Raw genomic sequence first — 16,619 nt, 5'->3', positions numbered from 1 at the left:
CGGATTGGCTGAACGGTTTGTATCAGTTATCAGAAGGACTGGAAGTACTGCACATTTTTAACTCCCAACTCTTGGGTTCAAGAGTTACTCTAGTAGAGGCCTCCAGAGGGTCCAAACCAGGTTCAGTTACTACTGTTCAGCTGGAGACTTCAGAGAAAAGGCCTCTGGCAGCGTGTTATCTCCCTGTAGCCACACAAGAGATCAGCCAACTGAGACTTGGTAATGGTTCTGTGTCCTAGAAACACGTTGTAGGAGCTAAGCTCTTCAGGCCACCTCACGGGTCTCAAACAGCTGTAAATGTACAGGAATTTATATAGCGCAAATCACCAAGCGGTTTCTAAGCGCTTGCTTAGGGAACCCATCCTGGTATTCCCCTGTGAGATAACCCCAGCAGGGTATCCACAAGGTGAAAGCCAGGCATCCCGCCGCAAGGGGCCGTTGTGGAGATTAAGCAAGCTATTGCCCAGAGTGTGAACCCGTGAATCGAGTAGGCACCGGAGCGAGAATTGTCAAGTCCATGGACATTTTAGGACTCAAGACCCCGCCGAGCCGGGAATTGAACCCTGGTCCCGGGCTGACCTCTGCTTCCAGGTCTGCCTCCTCTAACCAGTGAGCCACACTTCTCCACCTGGGGTAGTCCTTCTTCTGCTCTTCCACATGTCCACGAAGAGTCCTTTAGAGAGGGCCTTGGAGTGCCACGTTTATGGTTGGCTTTTTGATATATAACACTGGGGAGTGATTCAATTTTGGGGAACAGTGGCCAGAATCAATAATATTTATATAAACAACAATACCTCTGACACCATGGATTACGCTTTTTCTTGTTACCTCAGAAGTCCCTTTTATTGACTTTGGGTGTTTCGCATATAAATTTACAATTACTTAATTGTTTTGTACATTAAAATTTTCCTTCATTCTAAAAAATGTTCTCTCCTAAATTCGATGCTAAATATTACATACAAATACACAGTTTATACAACATATATACATTCTGATCATTTTACGATGCAATTTATAATTTTTCAGTGTAACTTAGAGTATTTCTGTTTGTGGTAGATTCATCACAAATGTAACAATCCCTATTTAATCATCAATAGATAATAGGATTGAAACAAATCGTCTTCATATTTGTCCTACAGGATTTAACAGCAATAGATACACCGGGACCTGGACCATATGTTAGCCCTCAGCGTTAACTATTTTTAGAGTCCTAAAAAGGGTTGGAGAAAAGTTCAAGCTCTTTTTCAGTGAAACACTTAGTTCATTCCACCGACTTTTGTGTCAAAAGAAGAAATCTATTCCTTTTTTTATATAGTTTTCTGCACTCCAAACCACTACTGATGCCAACGCGTTTCGACCTTCTCTTGATAGGACCGAAATATTTTTGTCAAAGGTCTTCTTCGGGGCTGGACATTTTTTGTGGTAGGACAGCTTAACACCAATGTATCCTTCAAAAAGTTCCTTCAGAGAATACGTCTTATCTGGATGAGTCCGCTCTCAGATTTCCATTATGTTTAACCATCTTCTCCTTGAGGCTTCATGGGTGCTCGTATCTTAATGGCTTTTCCGTTGATGGCGTCTTCCATAGCATCGGGAGTTACTTCCTGTCCCATGGGACGGTGGAATGAACTAGGTGTTTCACCGAAAAAGAGCTTGAACTTGCACTGAAAAATGATAAATTGCATCGTAAAATGATCAGAATGTATATATGTTGTATAAACTGTGTATTTATATGTAATGTTTAGCATCGAATTTAGGAGAGAAAAATTTTTGGAATGAAGGAAAATTTCAATGTACAAAAAATACAGTAATTGAAAATGTATATGCGAAACACCCAAAGTCAATAAAAGGGACTTCTGAGGTAACAAGAAAAAGCGTAATCCATGGTGTCAGAGGTATTGTTGTTTATATAAACGTTTATGGTTGGCAACAGCTAGTGGGCGGGGATGACTTCTGACTCCTCCCTAACCTACAGGGTAAATGTTCCCAGGGGAACCCTGCCCACTTATGAAGCAGTTCCTGTTTGCCTAACCATAAACAATCTCATAGTGCCCCATACTCCCAAAATCCGAAATGGGGGATCCCTTCCTCCCTTGCACAGATCCTTTGTGCCCACCCAAAGGTTTGGCTATGAAAATGACCAGTTCCCTTCTCTGTGGTCACTCAAAACTAGTTGTTGGGGTTTTCTTCCCTCCAAGTGGGTTTGGTTATAGCCTGGCTGGGGAATCAAACAGCTGCCTCCTCCAAGTTTCACCTTCTGCTTCCTTGTGAAAGGGCAGGACCCATAACAAGGTAATGAAATGCCTGGGTCCACCCAAACTAGTCGAGCAGCTGAACTATTATTCTAGCTGGTCTCAAATCTGAGATACCAGAATTAATAGTTGACCCGGTACTCTAGTATTTCTAATAGGGCAGCCTGATCCTTCCACTGTGAAAATAGCTTTTGGGGCCCTGTCACTGAGGGAGATGGTAATATTACCTCTCTACCTGACCTTCTTTTAAACACTATGTACTCTATTTCATGGCTACAAGATCACATAGTGGTGACTGCATATTTAAAAGGGAGGTTTTGCCCCGTCAGAAAGGGTTATTTTGACAGAGCGAACTGCAGGTTTGAAATTCAGCCGTCAGGCTACACTGGTAGGCCTGAAGCCATGGATTGTCTGTCACACTAGCGGATGGCACAAGTGATGCAGTTCAACTTTCTGTGGCATGGGTGTATTTTCAAATCATATACTATGGGCTTATGTGAAAGTTAAATATTTCCAATCAGAAGTTAGACAATGTTACCATATTTTAGGGGTCAGAGCACATTCACTGGGTCCTGTGTCCTTATTGGGAATGTCCAAGTGCACAGAGTAATATAACAATAGCATCCGTTGGAAAAATAGATAAGTGACCACATCAGAAAAGGACACTTTCACACAAGGGCCATACCCCCAGATGCATCAAGCATCCATTTTGCGATTCATGACTCCAGATAGCGAAATAAGTTAGATTAAATTTGATTTATTGTAGAGTTAAAGTACACAGAGCAAGTTGTAGTCAGCCTGCCTCAGCAACCGCCTTCCTTGGAATGCAGAGAATCTGGAACTAGACTAATTCTATAATGACAGTCCAGATTCTCATGCACGTTCGAGGATGACAGAGCAACAAAGGTATAACATATCTTCTTTTCTTATAATACAGCTCAACTTCCTGCGTTGGGTTGCGTGACAAACAGAGAGCAAGAATGCACCATACCTACTAAGGCCTAACATCAGTGCAGGCAGCGTTGTGCCATGCTGCTAGGGTGCTTGTATTACAGCCAGGATTGGTTTTGCGCCAATTGTTAAGACACAAAATACACATTTTTAAAAGTGAATTTTCAGAATTGTGTCTTAAAATTATACTTCACCATTAAAGGGGGTTTTAAATTACAATTCTTTAGTCACCAAACTTGACATTTCTACCTGCTGCCAATTGAGAGTAACCGTTTATTAAATATAATAAGGTAAACCAATGTCATCCTATGGGGGAGGCAGGCCATGCAGTAGTAAATAAATAAATATCAGATTTTTTAAAAGTACATGTCCAACTTTTTAAATACACTGTGGTCTGCTGTATAGCCTGTTTAGGTCCTCCTCTAGGAGTGACTTCTATGTATTAAAAAGAAAGATTTTGGTCTTGCCAGGTCAAAATAGTGGTTTAAAACTGTGCACTCACGCTGGAATGTCAGGCCTGAGAAAGTTTTGAAAAGTTACTTAAGTGGGTGGCACAATATGTGCTGCAGGCCCACTTGTGGTATTCGTTTCACAGCCCCTGGGTACATGTAGTACTAATTAACTAGGGACTTGCAAGTAAATTAAACATGTCAATTGGTTGTAAGCCAATTATACCATGTTTTAGGTAGAGCACACAAGCACTTTGACACTGGTTAGTAATGGTAAAGTGTGCAGAGTCCTAAGGCAAGCACAAACGAAGTAATCAAGAACAGGAGGATGTAAGGCAAAATGTTGGGGATAACCACGCTGAGGATGTCAGGTCCAACAGTACTAAATTGGCTTCTGTGCATTGGGTAATGTAGAAAGAGATGAACAGCAGGAGGTCTAAAAATGAGTAAAAATATCCACTACTCTCCTAGAATTATTTTTAGAAAGTCCCCCCCCCCCCACTTCTTGACATTCACATTGTGATTTCTAGCTGTAACCAATTTAGGACTCTACTGGAAAATGACTGAGTGCCTAATTTGAAGTTTGACAGATGCGAGACATCAACTTTAAAATCAGTAAATGTCCAGTCCACCTTCTTTGAAGTATATAGTCATTAAAGACCTCTTAAGAGGACTGATAGGACATCTGCCACTTGGTATGGAGTTTGTGAATCTGCCAAACTCAGTCCCTAACAGCCTGATTCATGAAGGTAAATGCGCTCGCAAAAGGGCCAGATTCTCAGAATCTGGCCCTTTGCGCGTGCAATTTTTGCATTTGGGATTCATCATCCCAAATGCAAAAATCGCTAATTAAGAATTAGCAAATATGCGAGGATTAGCATTTAAGGAATCTCTATTAGAGATTCCTTAAATGCTATTCATGACACATTTAAAAATTGCGAATTAGCAATTTTGGGCCGCTATTTACCGAGAGGTCAGACCTCTCGGTAAATAGCAAAAACTTAGAAAAATGCTTTTAAAAGCATTTTTCTAAGTTGCATGTTGCACACACACATGTCCCTTGGACATGTGTGTGCGCAACACCTGTTTCAATTAGCATTTCAGGGGTGCTACAGGGTGTCCTTTGGACACCCCTGGCACCCTTAAAATCGCTATCTTATTTGCGAGTAGCAAATTGCTACTCGCAAATAAGGGATACTCCACATTCATTCCTATGGGCCTTTTGGCCCATAGGAATGAATGGGGAGTTATTCCTTATTTGCGAGTAGCAATTTGCTACTCGCAAATAGAGAATATGTAGGAATCGCTATTTATTTAGCAATTCCTACATGAATACCGTTTTGCGAGTCCTCAATAGCGATTCGCTATGAATCGCTATTAGAGACTCGCAAAACGGTACCTTGATGAATCAGGCTGTAAGTTCATATTGGTGTTCTCTTTGCAAGAACTACCTATAGGAAACCCAGCACGTACCACATCCTCCCTAGACAAAAGTGCAGGGGCCATGTCATTTAAAATGATGCCTTTCCCACATTGAATCTAGTGCACCCTCATTGAATTTGTCTGGTGTGCCATATTACACACACAATGCACTCTCACCATTGCAGGCATGAAATTGTTCCTTCATTGAGTAGAGCATTACAGTGAAAATCTAACCCACAGTCTAAAAGGGCTGGCCTGTCTGTTACTGCAAAGGAATTTAAGTAGAGGGTAGGAATCACTGCATAGCTGCATGCAGTGTATGACCCTTCCTGAAGAAAGTGATAGAGTATACCTACGACTGCTGAAAGTGGCCTGGTACCCTGGAAAACTCACCACGTGCCTGGGAGTTGTATCAGTGACTAGAAGGGAATCACCCAGCATCAGACCATTATCTGTAGCAGGTACAGAGGACTTATTTATTGTGGCGGGGTGATCAGCACCTTTGTACTGGAAGTCCATAGCAACTTACCTCACACTTCCCTGGAACATCTACTGGTCTAATCTAAGAACACAAAAATGTATAATTGTAGTATCAGCATGAGTGTCTACATCGCTCCTGCTTAGATCCTATGTGGCGCCGTATCATCATTAAAGCAGTTGTGAAATGTGCATGTGTAAAAAGCACCTTTTCACAATGCTAAATCAGGTTTACACCTTGGAGAAGCTTATGAATTCCCCCCCTACTGTTTTTATTATAAATTTGAGAAACAAGATTCACACTATCCACAATGCGAGGAGATAATACTGCATATTGGGGCACATGCATGAAGCATTTTACCGGTCGCAAACGGGCCGATAAGCAGAATCGGCCTGTTTTTGACTGGAAAAATGCCTTTTCCGATGCATGTAACTTTTTGTATTCGCAAAATAGGTAATCCCAATTTTTTGTGATTACCTAAATTGCAAATGCATTTAGGGGATTGCAATTTGCAATTCCCTTTTTGAGATACATGTAGCATTTCCTAAATGAGGCTGTGCATATAGGAAATACTAATTACCATCCACTTCAAGTGGATGGTAATTTGTGCATGCATTGGAAAATGCAAAAAAAAATCAATGCGCTATGTAGCACACACATGCCCTTAAGGCATGTGTGTTCTGCACATGTGCATACTTACCTTTTTCTGCTGGGTGCCTCAGGGGGGCCTTAGGCCCCCAGGCACCCTTGGATTTGCATTTGCAAATTGTGATTACCATTTAGGTAATTGCAAATTGCGTATGCATTCCCATTCATTCCTATGGGACTTCAGGCCCATAGGAATTAATGGGCATGCATTCCCTAATAGGGGTTCACAATTTGGGACTAGCTATTAGGGAATGTTAAGGATTCACAAGATTAATTGCGAATCCTTCATGCATAGGCATTTGCGATTACCAAATAGTGAATCCTTAAAATGCGCAATTTTACTGGCTTGTCTCTTCATGCCTCTGTCTGCTTCCTTTTAAACAGGAACTGAAAGACCCTCATTGTAGAGATGAAATGGCTGCTGCGCGAGGAGCGCTTAAAAAGAACGCCACTATGCTCTACACTGCGTCACAGGCGTTCCTCCGTCACCCTGACGTGGCTGCTACAAGGGCCAACAGAGATTACGTTTTCAAACAAGTGCAAGACGCCATCGCTGGTATATCAAATGCAGCCCAGGCGACCTCCCCGACTGACGAGAAGCAGGGCCATACTGGCATCGGCGAGCTAGCTGCAGCTTTGAACGAGTTTGATGTAAGTATAATAAGTTAAACGCATGAAGAAGAGGCAATTTATGCTTTATGGATCTAAAATATGTCTTTCATGTTTCAGTCTCCATGGCCCCACCCCCACCTGCTCCCATCTCTAATGCTAATTTTGTTTAGGAATTGCTAGGTCTTTTTTGACCCCCTCAGAGCAGTTTCGTGTCCTGAAATGAAACACTTAGATTAATTAGCTTTGTGGACTACACTTTTTGTGGTTTCTGAGTGTAGGACAGTAAATGCCTGGTCATATCTAAAACTCTCTTTATGAGTTAGTTAGAGGTTTCCAATCACCTTTTTTCTCCTTCACATATTTTTTTAGGCAGCTTGTTCCCTATTTGGGAGAGTTGTAATTCTAATGTCACAATAATAGATTTGCTTCGAGCGGTAGCCTTTCAACAAATAACAAAAAATTGGAAGGACTTCACTAAATTATCTTATCAAGCATGGTGGTATGCTGTCTGTTACAATCATAGGCTTGACACAACATTTATATACCCAATATACATGAAAGCAAAGCGTTTAGATTTGTGGTCACCTGTTACATTATTTATTGACACAAGTGCCAGGTGCTCCCTGTCTCTCACCCCTTCACAACAAGAAGTAACTAAACCTCCATGACTTCCTTTATGTTGATATTGTACATTTTAACTTATATTGTCTTTTATGAAGCGAACTTCTGTATATCATGTAAGTTTCCTTTTCATGACAATATTCCTGGTAATGCTGTTCTTTTCCTTATCTATGTCTGATTGTATTACTTTCAACCTTTCTTTCTTTATGAATTTCGAATTGATATATTGCATGTAATTCTTTTTTATTCTTTGCTATTGTAGCTTTTGTGTTGTTGTATTTCTTTAATTCAATAAAATCATTTTTTAACTTAAAAAATGGGTTAGTTGTGGGTGAGGCAGGGAAACTCTTGGCCCGGTAAGTGCTCAGACCTGTAGATACCAGGTTATTTACCCTGTAGTTCTTCCCAATTCCATTGGAAAAAATACTCTGCCGTTTTCCACCTGGCCTAAGTAGGAGGTAATTCTCAATAGAGGGCAAGTGGGATGTGGGCAGGTGGGTGGCGGAGCAAGGATGCATCGCATGCTAGTTTGGGGGGACCATTGTCTGCTTACTGGACTGAATAGTGAAAGGGGATGTGACTTGGGTTAAAGCCCAATTTCTAAATATTTTGTCTGCTAAGAGAGAGGCTTTGGAGATTGTTAAACCCATGGTGAGAGCACATTTGCTGTTAAAGACAGTCTCATGAATTGAACAGTATCAGTTAATCGTTACAAAACCTTTTAATCAATTTTCTTCTAACTAAATTCTGTTTTAATCTTATCTATTGTCTTTTAGCAGATGTGCAGGGCTGGAGCAGGGTAAACGACCTAATTCCCTTTACAATGTTTTGTGAGCATTTTAGCCCTATGAGAAGAAAGTTTTTAAGACCCATTTTAAGGGGAAGGGATTTGTGCAAGTCAGACCTGCTCTGCTATATCTGCAGTTGTTAAACCATCCATGGGAGATTTTTAATGTTGCGAACATCTTGGTGATGGCAGTCAGACATAGGAAGAAACAGGGCTAAATGTTTTAAAGTGCAGATTCATTTTACATATAGATATAATTGCTTCTACTGTATGATTAATTGAACTATAAGTCATATTTTTGGGGGTATTATTTTATTGTTTGTATGCGGTATATTCTAAGGAACCCCGAATGTACAAATATGTTTTTAATAAGTTTTTCTTTTTTATCTACTGTTCTCTGTGGTGTACTTTTATGGCTTTGTAAATGTAAATGTCGGAATTTGTAAAGCGCACAGCTACCTCCACCGGAGGTGTCCCGGCGCTGTCCGTATACCGCTTAGGAACCCTTCCTGGCTTTCCTGGGAAATGTCCACTCCTGGGCACCCCCCAGGTGCAGCCAGGCATCCCAGCGCTTTTGGGGCCGTTGTGGAGACTAAGCAAGCTATTGCCCAGAGTTGCAGCGTGGGACCCATGATCAGAACAGGCACTGAGGCGAGAATATCCAGTCAGGGGAATTAATGAGCCGGAGACCCGCCGAGGCGGGAATCGAACCCTGGTCCCTGGCCAGAGCTCTGCATCAAGGTCTGCCTGCTCTAACCATTGAGCCACACTTCTCCACATGGTTGGTGGTTAGCCAAATCTAGTGGTTTGACTTGTCTTGCTTACTGGACTGATGGGTAATGCAGCAGCAGCAAAGAACAGGGGACACATTTGCTAATACTTTGTGTGGCACAGCAAGGGAACTTGTTGCGCTGCGTTGTGTGAAATGGAGAGAGCAGTAATGCTCCATATTTACACAGATTTCTGCTATCCCCTTGCACTGGCACACTATGTGCAAACTAGCGTCAATGCAGGCTCCCTTGCACCATAGTCTATGGGTGCTTCGGTTATTGGCAGGATTGTCGAAAGAGGAAATAACTGGCAGAAATAAAGATATTTCTCTTTGTTATGCCTCTGTCGGGCAGGTGCAGCATTTCGGCACAAACCCAGGTTTATGAGGGTCTGTAAATCTAGATTTGCATTAAAATGCACAAGTAGATGCATGAGAATGCTAATGCTCTACCCACGAAACGCCTACCCAAATGCAAAGTAACGTAAGGCAACACTTTGCGCTGCTTTATGCTACTTTGTATTTACTAAACGATGCAAAGCCACTCAAAGTGGCTTTGGTGACTTAGTAAATGCCAATAGGGATTTGCATCTGGGCTGTGCCACTAGTAGATGCATGAGAATGCTAATGCTCTACCCACGTAATGCCTACCCAAACGCAAAGTAACACAAGGCAACACTTTGCGCTGCTTTATGCTACTTTGTATTTACTAAACGATGCAAAGCCACTCAAAGTGGCTTTGGTGGCTTAGTAAATGCCAATAAGGATTTGCATCTGGGCTGTACCACTAGTAGATGCATGAGAATGCTAATGCTCTACCTACCTAATGACTACCCAAACGCAAAGTAACGCAAGGCAGCACTGTGCGTTGCTTTACGCTACTTTGTATTTACTAAACGATGCAAAGCCACTCAAAGTGGCTTTGGTGGCTTAGTAAATGCCAATAAGGATTTGCATCTGGGCTGTACCACTAGTAGAGGCATGAGAATGCTAATGCTCTACCTACCTAATGACTACCCAAACACAAAGTAACGCAAGGCAGCACTGTGCGTTGCTTTACGCTACTTTGTATTTACTAAACGATGCAAAGCCACTCAAAGTGGCTTTGGTGGCTTAGTAAATGCCAATAAGGATTTGCATCTGGGCTGTACCACTAGTAGAGGCATGAGAATGCTAATGCTCTACCTACCTAATGACTACCCAAACACAAAGTAACGCAAGGCAGCACTGTGCGTTGCTTTACGCTACTTTGTATTTACTAAACGATGCAAAGCCACTCAAAGTGGCTTTGGTGGCTTAGTAAATGCCAATAAGGATTTGCATCTGGGCTGTACCACTAGTAGATGCATGACAATTCTAATGCTCTACCTACCTAATGACTACCCAAACGCAAAGTAACGCAAGGCAGCACTGTGCGTTGCTTTCCAGGCACAGAATCTTAGCAAATGTGGGCACAGGTGTCTTGCTCGGCCTGGAATTATCAGGTCTGAAGTCTACAGGTGTGATATTCCTGCCCAGAAGAGACTTGTGATTGTGATTTGAGGGATGCAGCTGGAGTTATTACCCTGGGAGAAATACCCCAACTTGTAATGAAAGCCTGCATACTTTTCTTTGCTCTGTGGGCTTATGCTAAGGTGTTTCCTATACCAGCTCAATAGTAGAGATATCTTGTTCAACTAGAATGCGTTTGTGACTACAAAGTATTTTGTTTTAGAACATAAAATACCAATCAGAATGTAACAAACTGTATTTTCTCCTTGTTCATCTGAACATCTGCAAATGAAAAGCTATTTTACCTTTGCCTCAAGGTAGAACTCAAATGAAATTAATGGCAGTAGCTAACTAGAAGTAGGTGTCCTCGGTATTCGTTGTCATACACCTCCATCTAGTGGCCAATGGTAAAATTACAAAAAAATCCTTTCCAGGCAGGTACCAAATTGACGGGGTCGTTTCAACAATAGATTATCGAAGACATAAATGCATCATCACCTCAAACACGAACGGAAACATGTAGTAAGTGCATTTGACTCTCAGAGACCTACGTGAGCTCTCCCAGAAAAAACTGGAACAAAGGGTTCTTCCACGACTCTGTAATTACTTGTAAACGCCGTTTGAAACACGGATGCATGAAATGGCTTATAACAAATAATAATGAATTCGTGGTTTAGATTATTGAATAAGGGCTACTCGAACGAAGGTCTTGTTGTCCTATTATCTGAAAAATAGTACAACTTTTTGGCCGCGTATGAGCTCCAATTTTGGGTTTGTAATTAAAAGCTTTGGGATGTACCCTGCTTTTTTTCTGTTTAATTTAAGATTAATTTGAAAGTTAAGTTAATAGTGCGGTAGCATTTTTTATTTTGTTTTATATTGGTACTTAAGTCATACATTCTAGTACAAATCTCTATTTGCAATCACCCAAGTGATACACAAAAAATAGGTGTAACTTCGCACAAATTACAGGATTCCATGTGGAAGATTCACATGATTTTACTTTTGGCCACTGTTGGAGCATGTTTTCATTTGCCATTAGGATTTTCTGAAGGTCCAGATCATGCTGCTTTGCATTATTATAGTTGCTCTGTGCTTGTAAAAGAATAGCATTTTTTGCTTTTTTCCCACCTCAAAATTCCCACTTTAGATTCGCTGCTGAGGGTCTGGTGTCATGCCAGGTGCAAATATCTTTATGCATGTGAAAGTTGATCAGTGCTGCTGTATGTGCTGCTTTGCATATCACGGTACAAAAGGGGGTGGTGATGGACGGAGCATCTGAATCAATCAAACACTCACACCCAGTCAAAAGATCTGGGTTTAATCCATCACCGTTCTTTAGCCCACTCTGCCACCCCAGTTCAGACATGGCTATATGCAAATCAGTCTGACCCTGTGCCTCTTGGGAACAGTCCAGCCCAAACTGCCAAGCCATGCCTTCCCTGGACCGGAAACAAGCTTCAGAGGACCGGTTTCTGGCATTCCAGCCATCTTCAGCCCGGCTTGCTTCAATCCAGTGGCAAAGTGAGCAAGGGACTCACGTCTGAGCATACCCTGCCACACTTATGGCGGCCAAAAGCGGTACAAAAGGGGGTGGTGATGGACGGAGCATCTGAATCAATCAAACACTCACACCCAGTCAAAAGATCTGGTTTTAATCCATCACCGTTCTTTAGCCCACCCTGCCACCCCAGTTCAGACATGGCTTTATGCAAATCAGTCTGACCCTGTGCCTCATGGGAACAGTCCAGCCCAAACTGCCAAGCCATGCCTTCCCTGGACCGGAAACAAGCTTCCGAGGACCGGTTTCTGGCATTCCAGCCATCGTCAGCCCGGCTTGCTTGAATCCAATGGCAAAGTGAGCAAGGGACTCATGTCTGAGCATACTCTGCCACACTTATGGCGGCCAAAAGCGGTACAAAGGGGGTGGTGATGGACGGAGCATCTGAATCAATCAAACACTCACACCCAGTCAAAAGATCTGGGTTTAATCCATCACCGTTCTTTAGCCCACCCTGCCACCCCAGTTCAGACATGGCTATATGCAAATCAGTCTGACCCTGTGCCTCATGGGAACAGTCCAGCCCAAACTGCCAAGCCATGCCTTCCCTGGACCAGAAACAAGCTTCAGAGGACAGGTTTCTGGCATTCCAGCCGTCTTCAGCCCGGCTTGCTTGAAGCCAGTGGCAAAGTGAGCAAGGGACTCACGTCTGAGCATACCCTGCCACACTTATGGCGGCCAAAAGCGGTACAAAAGGGGGTGGTGATGGACGGAGCATCTGAATCAATCAAACACTCACACGCAGTCAAAAGATCTGGGTTTAATCCATCACCGTTCTTTAGCCCACCCTGCCACCCCAGTTCAGACATGGCTATATGCAAATCAGTCTGACCCTGTGCCTCATGGGAACAGTCCAGCCCAAACTGCCAAGCCATGCCTTCCCTGGACCGGAAACAAGCTTCTGAGGACCGGTTTCTGGCATTCCAGCCGTCTTCAGCCCGGCTTGCTTGAAGCCAGTGGCAAAGTGAGCAAGGGACTCACGTCTGAGCATACCCTGCCACACTTATGGCGGCCAAAAGCGGTACAAAAGGGGGTGGTGATGGACGGAGCATCTGAATCAATCAAACACTCACACCCAGTCAAAAGATCTGGGTTTAATCCATCACCGTTCTTTAGCCCACCCTGCCACCCCAGTTCAGACAAGGCTATATGCAAATCAGTCTGACCCTGTGCCTCATGGGAACAGTCCAGCCCAAACTGCCAAGCCATGCCTTCCCTGGACCGGAAACAAGCTTCCGAGGACCGGTTTCTGGCATTTCAGCCGTCTTCAGCCCGGCTTGCTTGAATCCAATGGCAAAGTGAGCAAGGGACTCACGTCTGAGCATACCCTGCCACACTTATGGCGGCCAAAAGCGGTACAAAAGGGGGTGGTGATGGACGGAGCATCTGAATCAATCAAACACTCACACCTAGTCAAAAGATCTGGGTTTAATCCATCACCGTTCTTTAGCCCACCCTGCCACCCCAGTTCATACATGGCTATATGCAAATCAGTCTGACCCTGTGCCTAATGGGAACAGTCCAGCCCAAACTGCCAAGCCATGCCTTCCCTGGACCGGAAACAAGCTTCCGGGGACCGGTTTCTGGCATTCCAGCTGTCTTCAGCCCGGCTTGCTTGAATCCAGTGGCAAAGTGAACAAGGGACTCATGTCTGAGCATATCCTGCCAGACTTATGGCGGCCAAAAGCGGTACAAAAGGGGGTGGTGATGGACGGAGCATCTGAATCAATCAAACACTCACACCCAGTCAAAAGATCTGGGTTTAATCCATCACCGTTCTTTAGCCCACCCTGCCACCCCAGTTCAGACATAGCTATATGCAAATCAGTCTGACCCTGTGCCTCATGGGAACAGTCCAGCCCAAACTGCCAAACCATGCCTTCCCTGGACCGGATTTAGGCCCAGATCCTTGTACTGGGGTGAATGTATGACATTGTTCTACATTCTGTCCATCAACTGTGTTTTTTGCAATTTTCACCCTGTGTGGGCTGGGTATGCTCAGACGTGAGTCCCAGGCTCTCCACACCACTGGAGTCAGGCTATCCAGGCTGATGAAGGCTGATAGCCAGAAACCGGTCCTTGGATACTTGATTCCGGTCTGGGAAAAACATGGCTTGGTAGTTCGGACTGGACTGTTCCCATGAGGCACAGGGTCAGAGCTGATTTGCATATAGCCAGTGTCTAACCAAGGGTGGTGTGGAGTGCAAAAAAACGATGGATTTAGGCCCAGATCCTTGTACTGGGGTGAATGTATGACATTGTTCTACATTCTGTCCATCAACTGTGTTTTTTGCAATTTTCACCCCGAGTGGGCTTGGTATGCTCAGACGTGATTCCCAGGCTCTCCACACCACTGGAGTCAAGCTATCCAGGCTGATGAAGGCTGATAGCCAGAAACCGGTCCTTGGATGCTTGGGAAAGGCATGGCATGGTAGTTCGGACTGGACTGTTCCCATGAGGCACAGGGTCAGAGTTGATTTGCATATAGCCAGTGTCTAACCAAGGGTGGTGTGGAGTGCAAAAAAACGATGGATTTAGGCCCAGATCCTTGTACTGGGGTGAATGTATGACATTGTTCTACATTCTGTCTATCAACTGTGTTTTTTGCAATTTTCACCCGAGTGGGCTGGGTATGCTCAGACGTGAGTCCCAGGCTCTCCACACCACTGGAGTCAAGCTATCCAGGCTGATGAAGGCTGATAGCCAGAAACCGGTCCTTGGATGCTTGATTCCGGTCTGGGAAAGACATGGCTTGGTAGTTCGGACTGGACTGTTCCCATGAGGCACAGGGTCAGAGCTGATTTGCATATAGCCAGTGTCTAACCCAGGGTTGTGTGGAGTGCAAAAAAACAATGGATTTAGGCCCAGATCCTTGTACCGGGGTGAATGTATGACATTGTTCTACATTCTGTCCATCAACTGTGTTTTTTGCGCTTTGCATATAACAGCACATCCTAGCATCTTGTGAGCACCCTTGTTGAGGCGTAGTAATTCTTGGTCTTACTTTTGTTGGATAATCACTCTTATATATGAACTCCACCATTCATAGTATTATCAAATGTGCCACGCGTTAGAACATTCTCAGAAGAAAACCGATGCAGATTGGTTTTAGAAATTACTTAGTGGGAGCTTCCTATGCAACAAAACACCTGAATTAATTTAGAATAATACTTCTAAATCGAAATATGTATGAGTTAGACTTGATACATATTGCATCTATTGAGCTCAATCCCAAATATTTTCAACTTTCCTCGTTGTAGCGTTTGCAGGCAATGAATCTTATGTGGCATTTATCAAAAATATGGAATCTGGGGCCATATTATCAAGAAAGGGTGATACATTATCACCGCTTTTATTGGCCGGAAACTGCCGCTAAAGCAGCGATAATGGGCTTGATAATATGCCCTTGTAAATTCCCACAGAAGCCCAGGTTAACACCAGAACCAGGGCTTCTATGGGAATTCACAAGGGCATATTATCAAGCCCATTATCTCCACTTTAGCGGCAGTTTCCTGCCGATAAAAGCGGTGATAATGTATCTCCCTTTCTTGATAATATGGCCCTCAGGGGCCATATTATCTCAGAATTGCTAACTTACAAGTGGGACTACAAATACGGTACTTCGAGGTATCCAACTAATTGCTACATTGAACCTGACTTGATACTGAAGACAACTTTTTTTAGCTGTCTTTTATGGATATTAGTAGGTAAATATCATCACATTTCAATTACAAAGCCCATCCCCCTTCCCGCCCTTTCCCCCAAACATTAGAGAGAGAAGCAGTCCCACTGTGTACAATTTAGCATTAGTGCCAGCATGGCTTTTGGGCAGTGTAGGCAGCATTGCTTACTTTATCATGTCGCATCACATCGAATAAGCACCATAAACATGTTTGAAAGTTAATGACCAGCCGTTTCTATATCCTGCCCCATCTTAGGGTCTCTCATTCTTACTGTTCTTTGCCATGGTCAATCCTGGTTCTAGTACCTTCTCCACATATCTATTGTCTTCAGTGCGAGTAACCAGTCCCGGCAAGCATATCTGAATTATTGGCTGCATTTGTAGTTTCTCCAAGGTCTGAACCACCTCAGCCCAGAAAGCTCCCAAACCCGGGCAGGTCAACCACATATGTATATTAGTCCCCTCTGCTATCCTGCTTTTGGGGCATTGCTTTAGATTGGAGGGATCTTGTCAGTGCAACCACTGTGGTGTAATGTAAGCCCGGTATGTGCATGTATAGTGTATAGGTGTGCAACCCTCTTACAGTTGCCGAGCATAGACATCCAATCCAGTTCGCTCATTTCCGTTCCCATGTCATCCTCCCATTCTGTCTTCAGTGTGGCAATGCGGATAGTCGTATGCGGTATCAGTAGTGAGCAAATTTGAGTAATGAGTTTGCCCTTGCTTCCCATATCTAGAGGTGTTTGGTTAAATACATGCATTTCTGGCTCTCATGGGAACCCCGACCAGGCCTTGCAGACAGACGCCGCCAGACCAGCATGTGCCAGGAAACATCCACCGTCTACCCCCATCTATCTATCTATCTATCTATCTATCTATCTATCTATCTATCTATC

At 43.6% G+C, this 16,619-nt stretch overlaps 1 protein-coding gene across 1 annotated transcript in view; it reads left to right on the top strand.

The window, feature by feature from the left end:
• Positions 1 to 16,619, top strand: part of CTNNA2 (catenin alpha 2) — a 2,858,593-nt gene that overhangs the window by 844,740 nt on the left and 1,997,234 nt on the right. Inside the window, exon 6 of the mRNA XM_078679035.1 lies at positions 6,585 to 6,851. Within this exon, the coding sequence (XP_078535161.1) occupies positions 6,585 to 6,851 (267 nt within the window). The remainder of the gene's footprint in view (positions 1 to 6,584; positions 6,852 to 16,619) is intronic.

This window comes from Lissotriton helveticus, chromosome 2_2, assembly GCF_964261635.1.
Source record: "Lissotriton helveticus chromosome 2_2, aLisHel1.1, whole genome shotgun sequence".
In the NCBI taxonomy this organism is placed as follows: domain Eukaryota; kingdom Metazoa; phylum Chordata; class Amphibia; order Caudata; family Salamandridae; genus Lissotriton; species Lissotriton helveticus.
This window is presented reverse-complemented; position numbering and strand designations above follow the sequence as displayed.